Source organism: Myodes glareolus, chromosome 6 (assembly GCF_982192425.1).
Source record: "Myodes glareolus chromosome 6, mMyoGla1.1, whole genome shotgun sequence".
NCBI classification, from domain to species: domain Eukaryota; kingdom Metazoa; phylum Chordata; class Mammalia; order Rodentia; family Cricetidae; genus Myodes; species Myodes glareolus.
Window position 1 is genome coordinate 7406791 of NC_142031.1, and position 16848 is coordinate 7423638.

General features: G+C 46.5%; 1 protein-coding gene across 1 annotated transcript; it reads left to right on the forward strand.

Annotated features, from left to right (window-relative positions):
• The first annotated feature begins 6024 nt into the window (after window positions 1-6024).
• Window positions 6025-12520, forward strand: Rbp7 (retinol binding protein 7). The gene is made up of 4 exons (XM_048418143.3): window positions 6025-6150; window positions 7719-7897; window positions 8323-8424; window positions 12307-12520. The coding sequence occupies exons 1-4, from the start codon at window positions 6078-6080 to the stop codon at window positions 12355-12357; spliced, it is 405 nt and encodes a 134-aa protein (XP_048274100.2). The 5' UTR covers window positions 6025-6077; the 3' UTR covers window positions 12358-12520.
• Window positions 12521-16848: the final 4328 nt, after the last annotated feature.

Here is a 16848-nt window from a genome sequence, read left to right on the forward strand (position 1 = left end):
CTAGTTCTTATAATGCAAATTAACCCATATTTTTACATCTCCGTTCTTTTACGTGGCTCGGTTACATTTATGCTGTGCTGCCCATCCTCCTCCTCCTCAATTCTGCCTGTCTTCTTCCCAGAGCTCTAGCCAGAAGTCCCTGCAATACCTCCTGCTATTGGCTTTTTAGCTCTTTATTAAACCAGCCACATGACACATCTTCACACAGTGTATAGGAATATTCCACAATACCATCATGCCTGGCAGAAACACTACTTTTCAATGACAGAGTCCAGCCAAATCTTGATTTTGTCATCTACTCTAACTTAACAAGTTCAAATAAAAGTTAGAACCGAGATTCTGATGTGAGACAGAAGGACTAAATCGAACCTGTCCAGCTTTAGCAATTACCTGGTACGAGGACAGTCCATTTCTAGATAGAGAGAGATGATGGAGCCTTAATGTGCGTGTGTGTGTGTGTGTGTGTGTGTGTGCTTTTGTATCTGTGTTTGTATGTGTACACTTGTGTATGTGCATGCTTTGTGTGTGTACATGTGTGTACATGTGTGTGTGTACTATGAATCAAACACAAGGCTTTGTGCATGTTGAACACAGCTGTACCACATTGGTCACATCCCTACTCAGCCCTATTACACAATTTCTTTTAGTTTGATGCAACCCAGATGGCCTTGAACTGGTCCTCCACACCTGTTTTGTTTTGTTATTTTTTTTTAAGGTTTTGGCCTTTATGCCTGATAGGCAAGTACTCTACCGCTGAGCTGTATCCTCAGACATTTGTTTATTTTGAGACAAGAACTAAGTTATCCAGGCTGGCCTTGAACTCATTCTGTAACCCAGACAGGCCGTTAACAGTCTTCCTTCCATTTCAGACTCCTGTGTAGCTGAGACTACAGGTATCAGCCGCACCACCAGATATATCTCTGTAATGTCAGAGAGGAGAAGCCTTCTATCTCTGTTCCTCTGGTGTGAGGAAGAGCCGACTTCATGGGAACACAGCGGCTGCCCTGGTAGAAGTGAACCACATGATGTCTTTCCTTAGTGGTGTGGCCAAGCAAGACTGAGGGGCTCAGTACCCTTTGTGTTGGTCCCCAGCTGTCCATCTAGGTTATTTAGGGTCCAAACTTTGCCACAACCAACAAGCTTTACAGGGGTACTGCTCAAAGTGGCAGAGTCCCCAAAACAGAATTCATGTGTTTTCAGCCACAATACTGCTGTTGAGAGAACAGTGTTTATGAAGTAGCACTTTTTTCAACTCAGACACTCAGAAACGGTGGATCCATGCATGGCACGGAATCAGAATGTCCCCTGGTCACATAGGTGACCAAAGGCAAGACAGTTGCTGGAGGAGAAAATACCTCGACGTTATGTTCTCTCTGTCAGATTTGTCCACTATAGGAAACTCACCCCCAAGTGGCCCAAACAATAAAGACCTTTGTATTCCGAAGCGAAGATGTAGGGCAGGATGCAGGGCTCGTGCGAATGACTCACCAAAGGCATCGCGGTCCCTGCCAGTTACAGTGTCCTAGTTCTGTTCCCCTGGAGCTGGAAGGTAGTCACCAGTGCTCCTGGCCAAGAAAACAAGCCAGCTGCTTGCCTGAGTTCAGATGTGGAGTAAAGTTGTTCAAATCAGGCATCATTCCCAGCAGCCGATCACAGTTCACTGCTTGGTTCAAATTCGTTGGAAGTTTCATAGCCTTAAAAAGAGTCCTTGGCAAAAGAGAGAAGCTTGCGGTGATTGGGTTAACCTTAAACTAATTTGGTTGGGTCTATCCCCAGAATTGCAGACACTCCCTCCATGGTATTGTTTCCTGACAGTAGGGAGGAGAGATAATTCCATCAAATAACAGTTCCCACTCCAAGTGTCCTCATCCGTTCCTCTCCAGTCTCCATCGAGGAGGAGGTCTATGAGCAGGTCCAGAGCCTCATCTTGTCCAAAGTTTAGAGTTGAGCCCCTAGCCTTAAGCCCGGGGTATGGAGGCAAATACCTTTCTTCTTTGATTTTCTTCCCTTTCCAGTGATACTTTCTGGTCCTTCCTAGAGTGAATCTCTTGGAACTGAACAGGAGAAAAGTGATTCTGGAGCCCATGGATAGTCAAATCTCTGTCCCCTTCAGCTGCAGTTCAATCCTGTGTTGAATAGATGACCTTTGCTCAAGCTGGCCCAAAGCCATAGCAACCGGCACAGAGGCTAAGAGTATTATTAGATACAACTTTAGGTCAGGCTTTGGAACAATAAGATGGTTAAGGCTAGGAAGTATGTACTGTTCTGTTCATGTCCTGTTCCACACTCCAGAAGTCTGGGCAGAGTTCATGGTTTTGTATCCCTCAAGACAAGGTATGCCTAAGCCAGTTGATGTAAGAGCATCAACAGCCCTTTCTGGGAAAGTTGCTCCCACCCTGGAAAAGGTCACATTCATTCACGCATGCATTCATTCATTCGAGCGTTTATCGAGCGTTTGCCAGAAGTACAAGGCCTGGGAACACTAGTTGTGAATGATGTGAACACAGTCTCTACTTGCAAGGAAAAAGGCAGTCAGCCAACAAGGGAAACAAGGGCAAGTACTAGTCACTTTTTCATTTCTGTGGCCAAATGCCTGTGAGGAACAATTTAAAGGAGTGAGGGTTTCTTTTTGGCTGATAGTTTTAGGGGTTTCAAATCAAAATGGGGAGGGCATGGCAGAGCATATGTCCAAATCTTGATTGCCAGGAAGCAAAGAGAGACTTCCTGTTCCGGTAGCCCCCTCTGACTTCTTTTTATCCCATAGGCTCCTAACCTATGGGATCATGCCACCCACATCCAGGGCAGCTCTCTGGGAGCCCTCGCCCTTGCAGTGTGCTTTACTGATCTAGGCACACTTCTCAGCCCAAGCACGTTGATCCTCTAGATTACCCATCATGCAATAATCCTGGAATGGAAGACATATGAACACCTCAATCAGGGCTGTGATGTAGGTGAAATGGATATTAAGAAGTATCTCTGGCCAGGTATGATGGCACATGCCTTTACTTGCAGTACTTGAGAGGCAGAGGCAGGCGAACCTCTGTGAATTAAAGGCCAGACTGCTCTGCATAGTGAATGCCAGGCCAGCCAAGACTGCATAGTGAGACCCTGTCTCAAAAGAAAATCCTACAGATAGATGATAGATAGATAGATAGATAGATAGATAGATAGATAGATAGATAGATAAATGGATGATAGATGGATGGATGATGGATAGATGGATGGACAGATAATGGATGGATGGGTGGGTGAATGGATGGATGGATGGGTGGGTGGGTGGATGGATGGATGGGTGGGTGGATGGATGGAGATAAAGTGTATCCATGGGGCTGGAGATGACTTGGAGATTAAGTTTAAGGCTGCTTTTCTAGAGGACCTGAGTTTGGTTTCCAGGATCTACATGGTGACTCACAATCACCTGTAATTCCACTTCCAGGGTCTGACACCCTCTTCTAGCATCTGAAGGCACTGTATACACATGGTGTGCAGACATACAGTTAACACACAAATATATACATTAAATTATATACATGTTTTTCTGTGTGACAGCCCTGGGTGTCCTGGAACTTACTCTGTAGACCAGGCTGGCCTTGAACTCACAAACTCCTCCAGCCTCTGCCTCCAGAGTGCTGGGATTAATGGCATGTGCCTACACACCCAGCTAAATAATAATTTTTCAAAGACTTACAGATGTATCTGAATGTTCCACTGAGAAAGTGACTGTCAGAGATTTTAAAGAAAGCCAAGTACTTTTCCATTCAAGTTCTTTAAAACATAAAATTCATAAATGGAGAAACCAAAATAGCACCATTGGGAATGACAGAGACTCCATTCAAAGATAAAACTTTGGGTCCCAAGATGGCTCAGAGAGTGCTTGTGGACAATCTGGTGACCTGACTTTTATCCCTGGGACCCATACAGCAGAAACAAAGACCTAAGTCCCATAAGTTGTCCTCTGATCTTCAAGCTTATGTCATGGAGTGTGTGTGTGTGTGTGTGTGTGTGTGTGTGTGTGTGTATACAGTGTGCTCGTGGAGGCCAGAAAACAACCTTGAATGTCAACCCTCAGGCGCTTTCCACCTTTTGTTTGAGACGTGATTGTCTTTGGCCTGGAACCTCACCACATAGAACAGGCTGCTGCTCACAAACCAAGCCCTTTGCCTATGGAGCCGCTTCTCTGGTCTGGAAACCACTTCTTCTTCTTCTTCTTTTTTTTTTTTTGATTTATTTATTTATTATGTGTGCAACATTCCTTCCTTGTATGCTTGCATGCCAGAAGAGGGCACCAGATCTCATTACAGATGGTTATGATCCCATGTGGTTGCTGGGAATTAAACTCAGGACCTCTGGAAGAGCAGTCAGTGCTCTTAACCTCTGAGCCATCTCTCCAGCCCCTGGAATCCACTTCTTTTAAAAAAAATTAAAGTTTATTTTATATATATGAGTGTTTTGCTTGCTTATATGTGTGTCCCACATGGATGCCTGGCATCCCAGAATCTAGAAGGCACAGCCTCTGATCCCCTGGAACAGGTGTTACAAATGATCTGGAGATACAGAGGGCTGTGAGCCACATGGGTGCTGGGGACTTGACTCAGGTCCTCTGAAAGGCAGTAAGTACTCTTAACCTCTCTAGACCCCTCCCCCCTTTATTTTTCATCTGTGTAAGTCAGGATCTCATACAGCCCAGGTTGGCTTCAAACTTACTATGTAGCTGAGGATGGCCTTAGACTTGCTTCTTCTGCCCCTACCTCCAAAGTTCTGGGATTACAGGAACGAGCATGGTTCTAAGTCTTGGAGACAGTGTGTATGGATGCTGTCTGTGGCTGATACTATAGGCTAGTCCATTCTTCTCCTCTCTCCTCTTTTGCCTCGCTCTGCTGTAGAGACTACATCTGGAGGCTACATCTCCCAGGCTCCCATGCAGTTAGCAGTGGTAATTGACATGTTGGGTACATGAGAAGCAAGTGGAACTGTGCTAAGGAAGTTTCTGTTGAGGGAATGACAGCGTGTGATGTTTCCGAGTCTTTTCCACCTGGCTGACATCTGAAACCCAAGCCATGACAGTGAAGTCAAAACCAGAAGCAAAGTCACCAGGATCGCAGACGTCCATTCTGTGTCACCTAGGAATCCAGCGGTCACAGAAATGCTGGGTAAGAAGCTGGGATGTGACTCAGTTGGCATTTAACCCATGAAGTTCTATATTAAAGCCCAAGCATATAAACCAGGTGTGCTGCACAGGTAGGTGTGGTGCACAGGTGTGCTGCACAGGATTGGTGCACAGGTGTGTTGCACACCTGTAATCCAGTAGAGGCAGCTGAATCATAAGTTCACAAGGCCATCTTTGGCCTACATAGTGAGTTAGCAGCCTGTCTGAGCTACACAAATTCCTTGCTCAAAAATAAGGCAGGCACTAGATAGGCATCACAGCCCCCAAGAGCACTGGCTACTCTTTCAGAGGATCTGAATTTGGTCCCCAGCATCTATGGGGTGGGGTGGGGGTGGGCGAGGCTGCAGAGACTGCCTGTAACTCCGTCTCTTAGGGAGCTACCCCTCCTGGCACCAGCACACACGTGGTATACACCCACGTAGACATATGCACATAAACAAAAATATTTTTTTTAAACTCGAGCAAGGTAAAAATTTCTGTTTCCTGGGATACCTGTGTGTAGCCTTGGGCTCATGCACGTACTGTTATTTGTGGTTGGCTCAGTATTTCGTGCTGAGTCTGAAACTGTTCCTTTAGCCATTAACATCAAGGCCATGGAGTAAAGGGTGACCTGGGACACACTCTGGGTTCAGAAGTGTTTAGACTTGAACGACAGGAGGGAGTCCCAAAGGAAACAGGGGTTGCCAAGGTAGCATGTGACAGGAGCAGGGACAGAACCAGAAGCGGGTGGGGAAGGAAGCTAGGAGAGAGAGCCAGAGGCTGCTTCCAGGGCTCCCCACCCCCCACCCCAGCTTCACTGTTTAGGCTTGCTGTTCCCCCCGCCCCACCCTGGCCCGGGCCCCACCCCAATGACAATATAAGGGCAGCACTGCCCCCGACTTTCAGGCTTTGGCTGCAGACCCCCCCGACCATGCCAGCAGACCTCAGCGGCACCTGGAACCTTCTCAGCAGTGACAACTTCGAGGGCTACATGCTGGCCCTGGGTAGGACCTGAGGGTTGTGCAGCAAAGGGGACAATGGAGGGGAGCAAGACTCTAGCTTCGGGTCTCGGGGTTGAGCGAAGGCAGTCTGTCCTGTCTTGTCTGTTCCAGGTCCTCCTGTCTCCCGTGGGTTATGCTCTCAGTTGGGTTATCCTGCTCAGTCCTGCCCTTGTCCCTGACTCTCCGCACCCATCTTCAGCCCCTCTGTCCCCCTTGTCTTGTCTGACAACCAATGGTCTCTGCCCACCCCAGCCTGGTCCCTCCGTGCCCCTTAGATGCGCCAGTATTCCTGCCTACCCAATTCTGCGTGGGGACGGTCGGGACCCACTGGGGCCTGGTCTCTGAACCAGGCGGATAACAACTACAATCTCCTCGGGAATTCAGTTCCCCTGCCAGAGCAGGGTCTGCTCTGAGTAAGGAACACCACTGCAGACTCCTGCAGATGAGCAAGCCGGTAGAGTCAGCTTGGGCTGTCCATGCATGCGGTGGGAAAACAGTCCTGGACCCTGTTCTGTGACCACCAATGGGGTGTATGAGCCCACAAGAGGGCGTTTGGTCACTGTCCCTGCTTCCCAAAGGACTCCCAATATGTTGCTGCCCTGGCAAACTGAGTCTGTTCAGCTTGCTCTGATTTTACGGATTTGGCAGCCCCTGTTATTATAAGGGGAGTACCACGGTTTGCTTGGCAGGCTTGTTCTGGGATTTATTTGTTTGGGTTTTTTGTTTGTCTCTTTTGAGACAAGGTCTCGCTTTTAGGTCGAGCTGGCCTGGACCTCACTATGTAGACAAGGCTGGTCTCAGACTCCAGTAAATCCTCCTGTCTCAGTCTTCCAAGTATAGGGATTACAGGTCTAAGCTACCATACCTTGGTACACTTGGTACTTGACAAACTCTTCCTTTTGCCTTCCAGTAAATAGAACAGAATTCAACACCCCAGTAAAAGCAATTTTTAAAAAGTCCTCTTGAGGGACTAGAGAGATGACTCAGTTAAGAGCCCTTACTAGCTGCTTTTCCAGAGGACACAGGTTTGGTTCCCAGTTGCCCTGTTACAGGGAATCCAACGCCCCCATCTGGCCTCTGTGGGTACTGCACACACGTGGTGCACAGACATACAGGCGGGTATCACATATACACATGAAATAAATAGATAAAATATTTATATATAAATATAAAAATATTTATAAAAATACTCTTAAGTCACTGCGTGTAGTGGTTCACATCTTTAATCCCAACACTTGAGAGGCAGAGGCAGCTGGATCTCTATGAGTTCAAGTTCCAGGACCGCCAATGTTGTTACACAGAGAGACCCTGTCTCAAAAAACCCCACAAGAAAAAAAAATTCTCTTGAGTCAAGCATGATGGTACACACATATAATCCAATACTTGGAGATAGAGGCAAGAAAAGCAGAAGTTCAATGTCACCTTCAACTCTGCACCAAGTTCAAAGACAACATGGGTTATGTAAGAGCCTGTTTCAAAAGAAATTTTCCTCTGACTTACACATACATACCCACACATAAGTAAATGTAAAATGTTAAGATAAAAATATAATAAGAACAATAACTTTCCAGGTATTGACTTTGCAACTCGTAAGATCGCCAAGTTGTTGAAGCCACAGAAGGTGATTGAACAAAATGGGGATTCCTTTACCATCCACACATACAGCAGTCTAAGGAACTATCTTGTTAAATTCAAAGTTGGAGAAGAATTTGAGGAAGATAACAAAGGCCTGGACAACAGAAAATGCACGGTAAGGCAGTAGGGTGTGATTCAGAGGTAGGGCTCTCACTTTGCATGCATGAAACCCGGCTAGAAACCTATGGTGCTAGAAACGAAAACAACATAGACTTGGGGCTGGAGAGATGGCTCTGCAGTTTAAAGCACTTGCTGCTCTTGTAAAGAACCTGGGGTCCAGTTCCCAGCACCCACATAGCGACTCACATCCACTTCAACTCCAGTTCCAGGGATGCCCTCTGCTGACTTCTGTGAGCACCAGGCATGCACACAGTATACATGCATACATGTAGGCAACACACACACACACACACACACACACAAAAATTCTGAAATGTAGCATAGGCTATCAGTTTCACAGGTTAGCTCGGCATCATCCTACCTGATGATATTAGGGATCCTGCCAGAGCAAAGCATTCTTTTCTCTCTTCCTTCACGCAGAGCTTGGTTACCTGGGAGAACGACAAACTCACTTGTGTGCAGAAAGGGGAGAAGAAGAACAGAGGCTGGAGCCACTGGATTGAAGGGGGCCAGCTCCACCTGGTACCTACCACATTTTGTTCTTTAAAAACCATTTTTGACGGGGAGGGGGAGAGTTTTAAATCTCTATTTCTTTATTTTTATTCGTGTGAGTGTATACCTGCATATGTGTGTGTACCACATGCATGAAGTGTCTGCAGAGACCAAGAGAGGGCACTGGCTCCCCTTGGAACTGGAGGTACTGGTGAATGTGAACTGCACAGTGTGAGTTCAGGGAACTGCACCCTGGTCCTTTGCAAGAACATCAAGTACTCTCAGCCTCTGTGCCGTCTTGCCATCCCCTTGTTCTAATTCTTTATTACATTTTTTAAAATTTTTTTATGATTTATTTTATGTGCATTGGTGTGAGGTTGTCAGATGCCCTGGAACAGGAGTTACAGACAGTCATGAGCTGCCATGTGGGTGCTGGGAATTGAATCTGGGTCCTCTGGAAGAGCAGTCAGTGCTCTTAACCGCTGAGCCATCTCTCCAGTCCTCTTTATTACATTTTTTACTATTTTAAAAAATTGTCATAACAGTATATTTTATCATAGTCTTTGTCCTTGCCCAAGTCTTCACAGACTATCCTGTCTCCCTAACTACCTGATTCCATGTTCTTTCTCAGAAACCAAAATAAACCCAAAAAAGAAAGACAGGATGAAAGAGAGAAAGAAAGAAAGAAGAGAAAGAGAGAGAGAAAAAGAAAGAAAGACCAAACTATAACAACAATAAAAACTTAAAGTCTAGTTTGCATTGATCCACTTCCCCTGAGCATGGGGTTAGCCCTTGGAGTGTGGCTGATAATACCCAGTACTGTTGGACAAAACTAGTTTCCCTTCTCCAAAGAAAGTATCAATTGCAAATAGGTTCGTGGCTAGGGGCGGGGCTTTGGCCATTTTTTTTTCTCCCTGGTTGGATTTTGTCTGAATCTGTGTAGGTCCTGTGCATGCTGTCACAGTCTCTGTGAGTTCATACGTGCATCAGCCCTGTTGTGTCTGGGAGATGCTGTCTCCTTGGAGTCACCCACCACCTCTGGCTCTCACCATCTCTCAGATCCCTGAGCCTCCAGGGACGCCTTAAGGCGTCCCACTCAGTGCTGAGTGAGCCAAGGTCTCCCACTGCCTGCCCGTTGTCCCATTGTGGGTCTCAGTCAGTGTTCATCCCCGTCTCCTGCTGGAGGAAGCCGCTCTGATGAGGGCTGAACAACGCATTAGCCATGGACAGTCGCCCTGCCTTTCTCGATCATTGTTTTTCCTTTTCCTTTTGCAAGTTACCTTCATGTCCTGCTCAGGATGGTCTGCCTTTTTATTCAATATTGCAACATTTTCTGGGGACTGGAGAGATAGCGTAGTGGTTAAGAGCACTGACTGCTCCAGAGGTCCTGAGTTCAACTCCCAGCACCACATGCGAGCTCAAAACCATCTATAGTGGGATCTGATGCTGTGTCCTGTCTGATACCTTCTTCTGTCATGGTCAACCATGCAAATAATTTTTTGTTTTGTTTTGTTTTTTGAGACAGGGTTTCTCTGTAGCTTTAGCTGTCCTGGAACTTGATCTGTCAACCAGACTGGCCTTGAACTCAGATAACTCCTGCCTCTGCCTTCTGAGAGCTGAGATTAAAGATGTGCCACCGTTGCCTGACTAAATGAATTAAAAAAACTCATTTTCTGTGACTGGAGCCATGGCTCTATGATTCAGAGGACTGGCTGCTCTTCCAGAAGGCCCCCACTCAGTTCCTAGCTGCCACATTGTGGGCCACAACTGTTTAGAACTTCAGCCTCCTCTGGCTCTTTAGGCTTGTGTGCACAGACGTAAATGCAGACAAAACACCCATGCACATAAAAATAAGAACTTATGCCAGGTGGTGGTGGCATATACCTTTAATCCCAGCACTCAGGAGGCAGGCGAATCTCTGTGAGTTCAAGGCCAGACTGGCCTACAGAGTGAATTCCAGGACAGCCAGGACTGTTACACAGAGAAAACCTGTCTCAAAAAACCAAACAAAAATCAAAAGAACCTTTTACTGGGACTGGAGATGGCTTCAGCAAATGAGAAGATGGTGCTCTTGCAGGAACCTGAACCTGACTCCAGCACCTGTGTTGGGCTCACCGCTCCTCTAACTCCAGCATCTGTGTTGGGGCTCAGGGCTCCCTCTAACAACTCCAGCACCTGTGTTGGGGCTCACCGCTCCCTCTAACTCCAGCTCTAGGGGATCCAACACCCCTTTTTGGCCTCTGATGTTAAGGGCACTCATGTTCACATACCCCACACAAGCACACACACATAACTAAAAAATAAAAGTAAATCTTGAAAAAGGAATGTTGTATAGCTTTCTAGATAGTTTTTCTGTTGAATTCACTGTGTATTTATATTTTTTACTTTATTTCTTTGGACTTTTTGTTTTGTTTTATTTTGTCTTGAGACAGGGTCTCTCTGTGTAGCTCTGGCTATCTTGGAATTCACTATGTAGACCAGGCTAGCCTCAAACTCAGAAAGCTGCCTGCCTCTGCCTCCCAAGTGCTAGAATTAAAGGTATGCACCACTACTTCCTGTCTAAAATACACATTAATCTAAAATTTGTAATTTTGCAATAAATTAAAAGAGATTGTTTGTTTGTTTGTTTTTCAAGACAGGGTTTCTCACCCGGGCAGTGGTGGTGCTCACTTTTAATCCCAGCACTCAGGAGGCAGAGGCAGGCAGACCTCTATGAGTTCTATGAGTTCGAAGACAACCTGGTCTACAAGAGCTAGTTCCAGGACTGGCCCAGTTCCAAGGAAACAGGGAAACCCTGTCTCAAAAAAAACAAAACAAATAAACAAACAAACAAACAAAAAACCCAAAACAACAACAACAAAAAAAAAAAACAACAACAAAAGAGAGGCAGATTTTTCTGTGTAGCAGTTCTGGCTGTCCTGGAACTCACTCTGTAGACCAGGCTGGTCACAAACTCAGCAATTTGCCTGCCTCTGCCTCCGGATCAAAGGTGTCTGGCGCCACTCTCAGCTGAATTCACCATGTGTATTTAAAATCATATATTAAGGTGGCGAGCTGGCTGTTTCGTGGTCCATTTGGCTGAGGGACTGACATTTTAATGAAACACCCTTGATTGAAGTATCGAAGAATACCTTGTAGGTTGTGGTGGTACAGCTCAGCTGGTGGAGTACACACTCGGCACGTGGGAAACCCCAAAGTGTAAGCGCAGCAATTGGGAGATAGCAGCAGGAGTGCCAGAAGTTCAAGGTCATCTTCAGCTCCAGAAGAAGTTGGAGATTAGCTTGAACTATATGAAATCCCCAAAATAATAGTGTCTTGGGGTGGTCTCTACTATGAATAAAGCTTAGGTCCCTGGTGCATCTTGTTCCCTTGAGAGGCTGAGAGGCCAGGATACGGCTCACTCGGTTGCTTCTTTAAGGCCTCCTCAAGAGGAGCATTGATTTTTTTTCACAATCAGAACTTCCTGACTGCAGCTTACAGCTCAAACTAATCAACAGCTTTAAAACACAATCTAGAAGGTATAAAATTCTGCTTTTCGAAAGTATAAAACTGGGGCCAGATTTGGCACCGAGCGCCTTGAATACCAGTAACTGGGAAGCAGAGGTCAGCAGATCTTTGTGCATTTGAGACCAGCCTGGTTTACATAATGAGTTCCAGGACAGCCAGGGCTATGTAGAGACCCTGGCTCAGAAAAAGTATAAAACCGTGCCTTTGTTTGTGGGTTTACACTAACTCCAGGAAAGACCATCAGGATTAAATTGTTGACACCTGTTTTGTGTCAGAATGGGCGAAGTTAGGGCAGAGAAGACCCTACATGTGGTGTTGGGAGGCAAAACCCCATTTGGTGCCAAACATGCTGAGAATGTACACCAACTTTCTTCTTATTTCTTCTTCCTCCCCTTCCTCTCACAGGAAATGTTCTGTGAAGGCCAGGTGTGCAAACAAATGTTCCAGAGAGCCTGAACCATCCTGCAGCAGAGCCCACTCGAGGCTGCTAAGTGCTGAACTGCCCGCAGAAGGCGTGGGTGTTTATCTGTCCTGGTAATTGGAAAGATGTCATTCAGCCTGTGCTAGAAGCTATTTGGCTGCAGAACAACTTCAGTTTGAATAAACCTGTCCAAGTGTGCTAATTGTTTTTTCTTTCCAAATTTAACGTGATCTCTTTCTATCTATCATTCTATCTATCTATCTATCTATCTATCTATCTATCTATCTATCTATCTATCTACACACACACACACACACACACACACACACACACACACACACAGACATTTGAGAGAGGGTCTTACTATGTAGCCCTGGCTGACCTAGAACTCACTAGGTAGACGAAGTTGGCCTTGAATCCACCTGTTGGCCTGCCTCTACCTCCTGAGTGCTGGGATTGAAGGCATGTGTCACCAGGCCAGGCCCAACACAACCCTCTTTTCTTCTTTTCTTTTCTTTTCTTTTCTTTTCTTTTCTTTTCTTTTCTTTTCTTTTCTTTTCTTTCTTTTGAGACAGGGTTTCATTGTAGCTTTGGAACCTGTCCTGGAACTTGTTCTACATACCAGGCTGGCCTCAAACTCACAGAGATCCGCCTGCCTCTGCCTCCTTAGTGCTGGGATTAAAGGCGTGCACCACCACCGCCCAGATCACAACCCACTTTTTAAAGGAATGTTTGAAAACCTGCTCCAGTGTGAAGTGCACGCCAGGGAACAGGACATAATTGCTGCCTCCAAGGCTAGTGAGAAAGGTTGCTGAAGTAGCTTCGGAGAGGAACAGGTTGTGGCACTGGCAAGGGTGGGGTAGTAGAGGTGACCTTTAAACAGGTGCAAACAGGAAGCATTTCCCCGAAAGGTCAGAGGGGAGTGTCATAGGGCTTTCTTTGGACTGCCAGCTCCTGAATCATGAAACACAGAGTCTTCTTATTAAGTATGAAATTTTGGCCTTAGCTTAGGTTTGTTCCCAACTGGCTCTTAAAACTTAAATTAAGCTGTGTGGTGATGATGGTGGTGCACCCCTGTAATCCCAGCACTTGGGAGGCAGATCTCTGGGAGTTTGGGGCCAGCTTGGTCTACAAAACAAGTTCCAGGACAGCAAGAGCTGTTATACAGAGAACCCTGTCCCAAAAAACCAAAACCAAGACAAACAAAACCTCCCCATCAAAACAAAACAAACAAAAAATTAACCCGTTTACGTTTTACTATGTGGCTCATTACCTCTCCCCAGCCCAGTGTGTCCTATTTCCTCTGAGTCTGTCTGGTGAATCCTGCCTTCTACCGATTGTTCCCAGAGTGCCTATCCTGCCTATCCTCTCCTGCCTCTCTACTGACTGCTCAGCTCCTCATTAATTCAATCAGAAGGTGCCTTAGGCAGGTGAGGTAAAATTGAGGCACATCTTCACAGAGCACCCAAAGATTATCCAACAACGGGAGAGCTCAGGGGAGTTGTTTGCTCCTACATGGCAGCTCACACAGCCTTGAATGTGCAATCCTTTGGCCTCAGCCACCGATGCTAGGGGTACAGGCATGCTACTTCACATCAGGCATGCAGCCTGGGATGATGTGTGAAGGGCTGAGCACAGGAAATGCATGGGTAGGGGGAGAAGAAACTGGAATGACAAGGAAGGGTCACCAAAGAAAGACCTTGAATGACAAATTTTAAAAAGTCCCAGTTTGGGTGACTGCAGAGATGGCTAAGAGCCCTAACTGCTCCTCCAGAGGACCCAGATTTAATTCCCAGCACCCATGTGGCAGCTAACAACTGTTGTAACCCAAGTTCCAGGGAATTCTATACCTTTTCCTAGCCTCTTTGGGCACTAGGCATGTATGTTGCACATAGACATACATACAAGCAAAATTCCCACACTCATAAATAAAAATTCAGGGCCAACAAGATTGCTCAGTGGATAAAGTCACTTGTTCTCGAGCCTGACAATATGGATTCAATCCCCACATGGTGGAAGTAGAGAACTGACCCCCCTCCACAAATTGTTCTTTGACTTCCACATGTGTATCATGGCATGTATGTGCACACACACCCAATGTAGCAGGAAGGTTACAATAAGGTGTGATGATTGAATACCAATTTGACAGGATCTATAGAATAGGCAGAGACAAGCTCTAGGCATACCTGGAAGGGATTATCTGGCTTTAGTTAATAGAGGTGAGAAGGCCTACCCTAACTGGGAGGACCATTGTCTGGTTTGACCCCCTCCCCACCTTAGGTGGGCTTGTAACCTGGAGCTGTGAGTCAGCGCAAACCCTTCTGTCTTTGTCTCCCTATCCTCAGGGTATTTTGACACAGCAATAGAAAGGTAACCTAAGCAGTAGGGGGCCTGCATGATCACAGAGGATATGCAGATAAGAAAGTACCAGCAGGAAGACCTGTTAGAGAAAGTCCCAATAGCAGGCTAGGGACTCAAGTCTGGAGAGAAGCAGCCATTTTAGATGGAGAATCCATGGCTCAAGATAACTGGTGTGTAACGCCTGGATGGAAGATGAGCACCGTGGGAACTTGACAGCAGCTGAAGGAGGAGGAAGGGAGATGGAGGTGTGTGGGGGTGTTGCACAGCAGTGGGGTAGATCAAGGGGCTGCAGGGCAATGTGCATGAGTTTGAAGTCTAGGGACCACCCAGGTAGATGGGACCACCACTCCACTCCGGAGCCTGGTTGAAGTCAAGCATAGGGAATCTAAACACAATTAGCATTCCCTGTCCTGGTGGTCAATGTTGCAGTGTATACAAGACTTTATGGATAGTTCATTGATATTTAACTTTTTTTTTTTTTTTCTGACAGGGTTTCTCTGTGTAAGAGCCCTGACTGTCCTGGAACTCACAAACATCCATCTGCCTTTTCGCCCAAGTGGGGATTAAAGGCATGCGCCACCACCGCCCGGCGATATTTTAACATTTTATTTGAAAATATATAAAAGAAACATTGTGTTGGCCATCTTCACAGAAAAATGCTAATTGTGCTGAAAGTCTAGAGGTCGAGGCTTCAGTCAGGGACTCTTCATTTTCCTCATCAAGATGATTTTCCCGTCTGCCTCGGAGGGACTCAGTAAAGATTTGGGGAAACAGCAGATAGACCAGGACCATAGGACTCGAGCGTCTGAAGCCTCAGCCCCACTGTTTATGCCTGGAAATAACCGAATACTTTCAGAAGGCAAAGGAAGGACTTCAGTGGAAGCAAGGATGTGAAAGCTGCGCCAGGTCGTGGATGCATCTTCCCGCCCACGGCTTTCCTTTTCCTTGCTTGCAGGCTGGCGCCAGCGGTCGGCGCTAATAGGGCTCAGATTGAAAGAGTGGCCACCGCGAGTTTCAACCCGAAGCGTCCACCAGGGGGACTTCTTCGGTGTGCAGGGCTGAGAAGGGCTGCCACGTGTCCGGGTGAGGACCGCGGGGAGCCGCGGGACGCCGCGAATACTCGGTCATCCCCCAGAGCGAGGGCTGCGCTGTTTGTTGGCCAGGTGCAAAGCTGCAATGACACAGAGAAAAAGCAACTTTTATAGAAAAAAGAGGAAGATTCTGGCGACTCCGCTTCTGCAAGGTGTCTGAAGCGATCCAGCTTCCCTGGGAGGATCAAGAATTTCAGCTCGCAGCCCGGACTCCAAAGGGACTGGAGAACAATGGGAAGTCTGTGGTTAGGGAGTGACCTGCAATTCTCCACAGGAACACCCGGCGAGAAGCAGAGAGGGCACTTGGTCCTTGGTTGTAGCTAAATTTTATTTATTCCAGCCCAGTAGGGATACATAGACCCTGTCTAAAAACGATAAATAAAAACAAGCAAACAAGCTGGGCTGTGATGGCCCACACCTTTAATCCCAACACTTGGGAGGCAGAGATAGGTGTATCTCTGTGAGTTCAAAGCCAGCCTGTTGTACAATAGCTAGATCCAGGACAGCCAGGGCTGTCACACAGAGAAACCCTGTCTTGGAAAAAAAAAAAAAAAAAGCAAACAAAAACAATTAAAAAATAACTTTAGTTTACATGCAAGTGTGCACACACCTACACACACACACACACACACACACACACACACACACACACATTCTTTTGGGCAGGTAGGGGTTTAGAACTTTATAGCTCTGGCTGGCCTGGAACTCACTGTAGACCAAGCTGGCCTCAAACTCACAGAGATCCACTTGCCTCTGTCTCCCTAGCACTGGTATCAAAGATGTGGACCACCATGCCCAGCTTAATTGTTGTAAATACATACATAGATATATGTGGGTCTAGTAGATGGCTCAGCACACAAAGTCACTTAACCCTGACAACTTGAGTATGACATCTGGAATTCACATGTTAGAAGGAGAGAACTGAGTCCTGAAGGTTGTCTGCTGACCTCCACACCTGTGTTCAGACATGCACACAAATAATAAGTAAATACATGTTAAAAATACACCTAGAGAAAAGACAAGATCTCCTGAGTAAATTGGGAGCATGGGGACCTTGGGAGAGGGTTGAAGGGA

What these genes read in the sequence shown, in the direction of transcription:
- Rbp7 (XM_048418143.3), top strand. Translation starts at nt 6,078, where the DNA reads ATGCCAGCAGACCTCAGCGGCACCTGGAACCTTCTCAGCAGTGACAAC. An exon ending in TGGACAACAGAAAATGCACG is followed by an intron (nt 7,898 to 8,322) that starts GTAAGGCAGTAG and finishes TCCTTCACGCAG; the next exon opens with AGCTTGGTTACCTGGGAGAA. An exon ending in AAGGGGGCCAGCTCCACCTG is followed by an intron (nt 8,425 to 12,306) that starts GTACCTACCACA and finishes TTCCTCTCACAG; the next exon opens with GAAATGTTCTGTGAAGGCCA.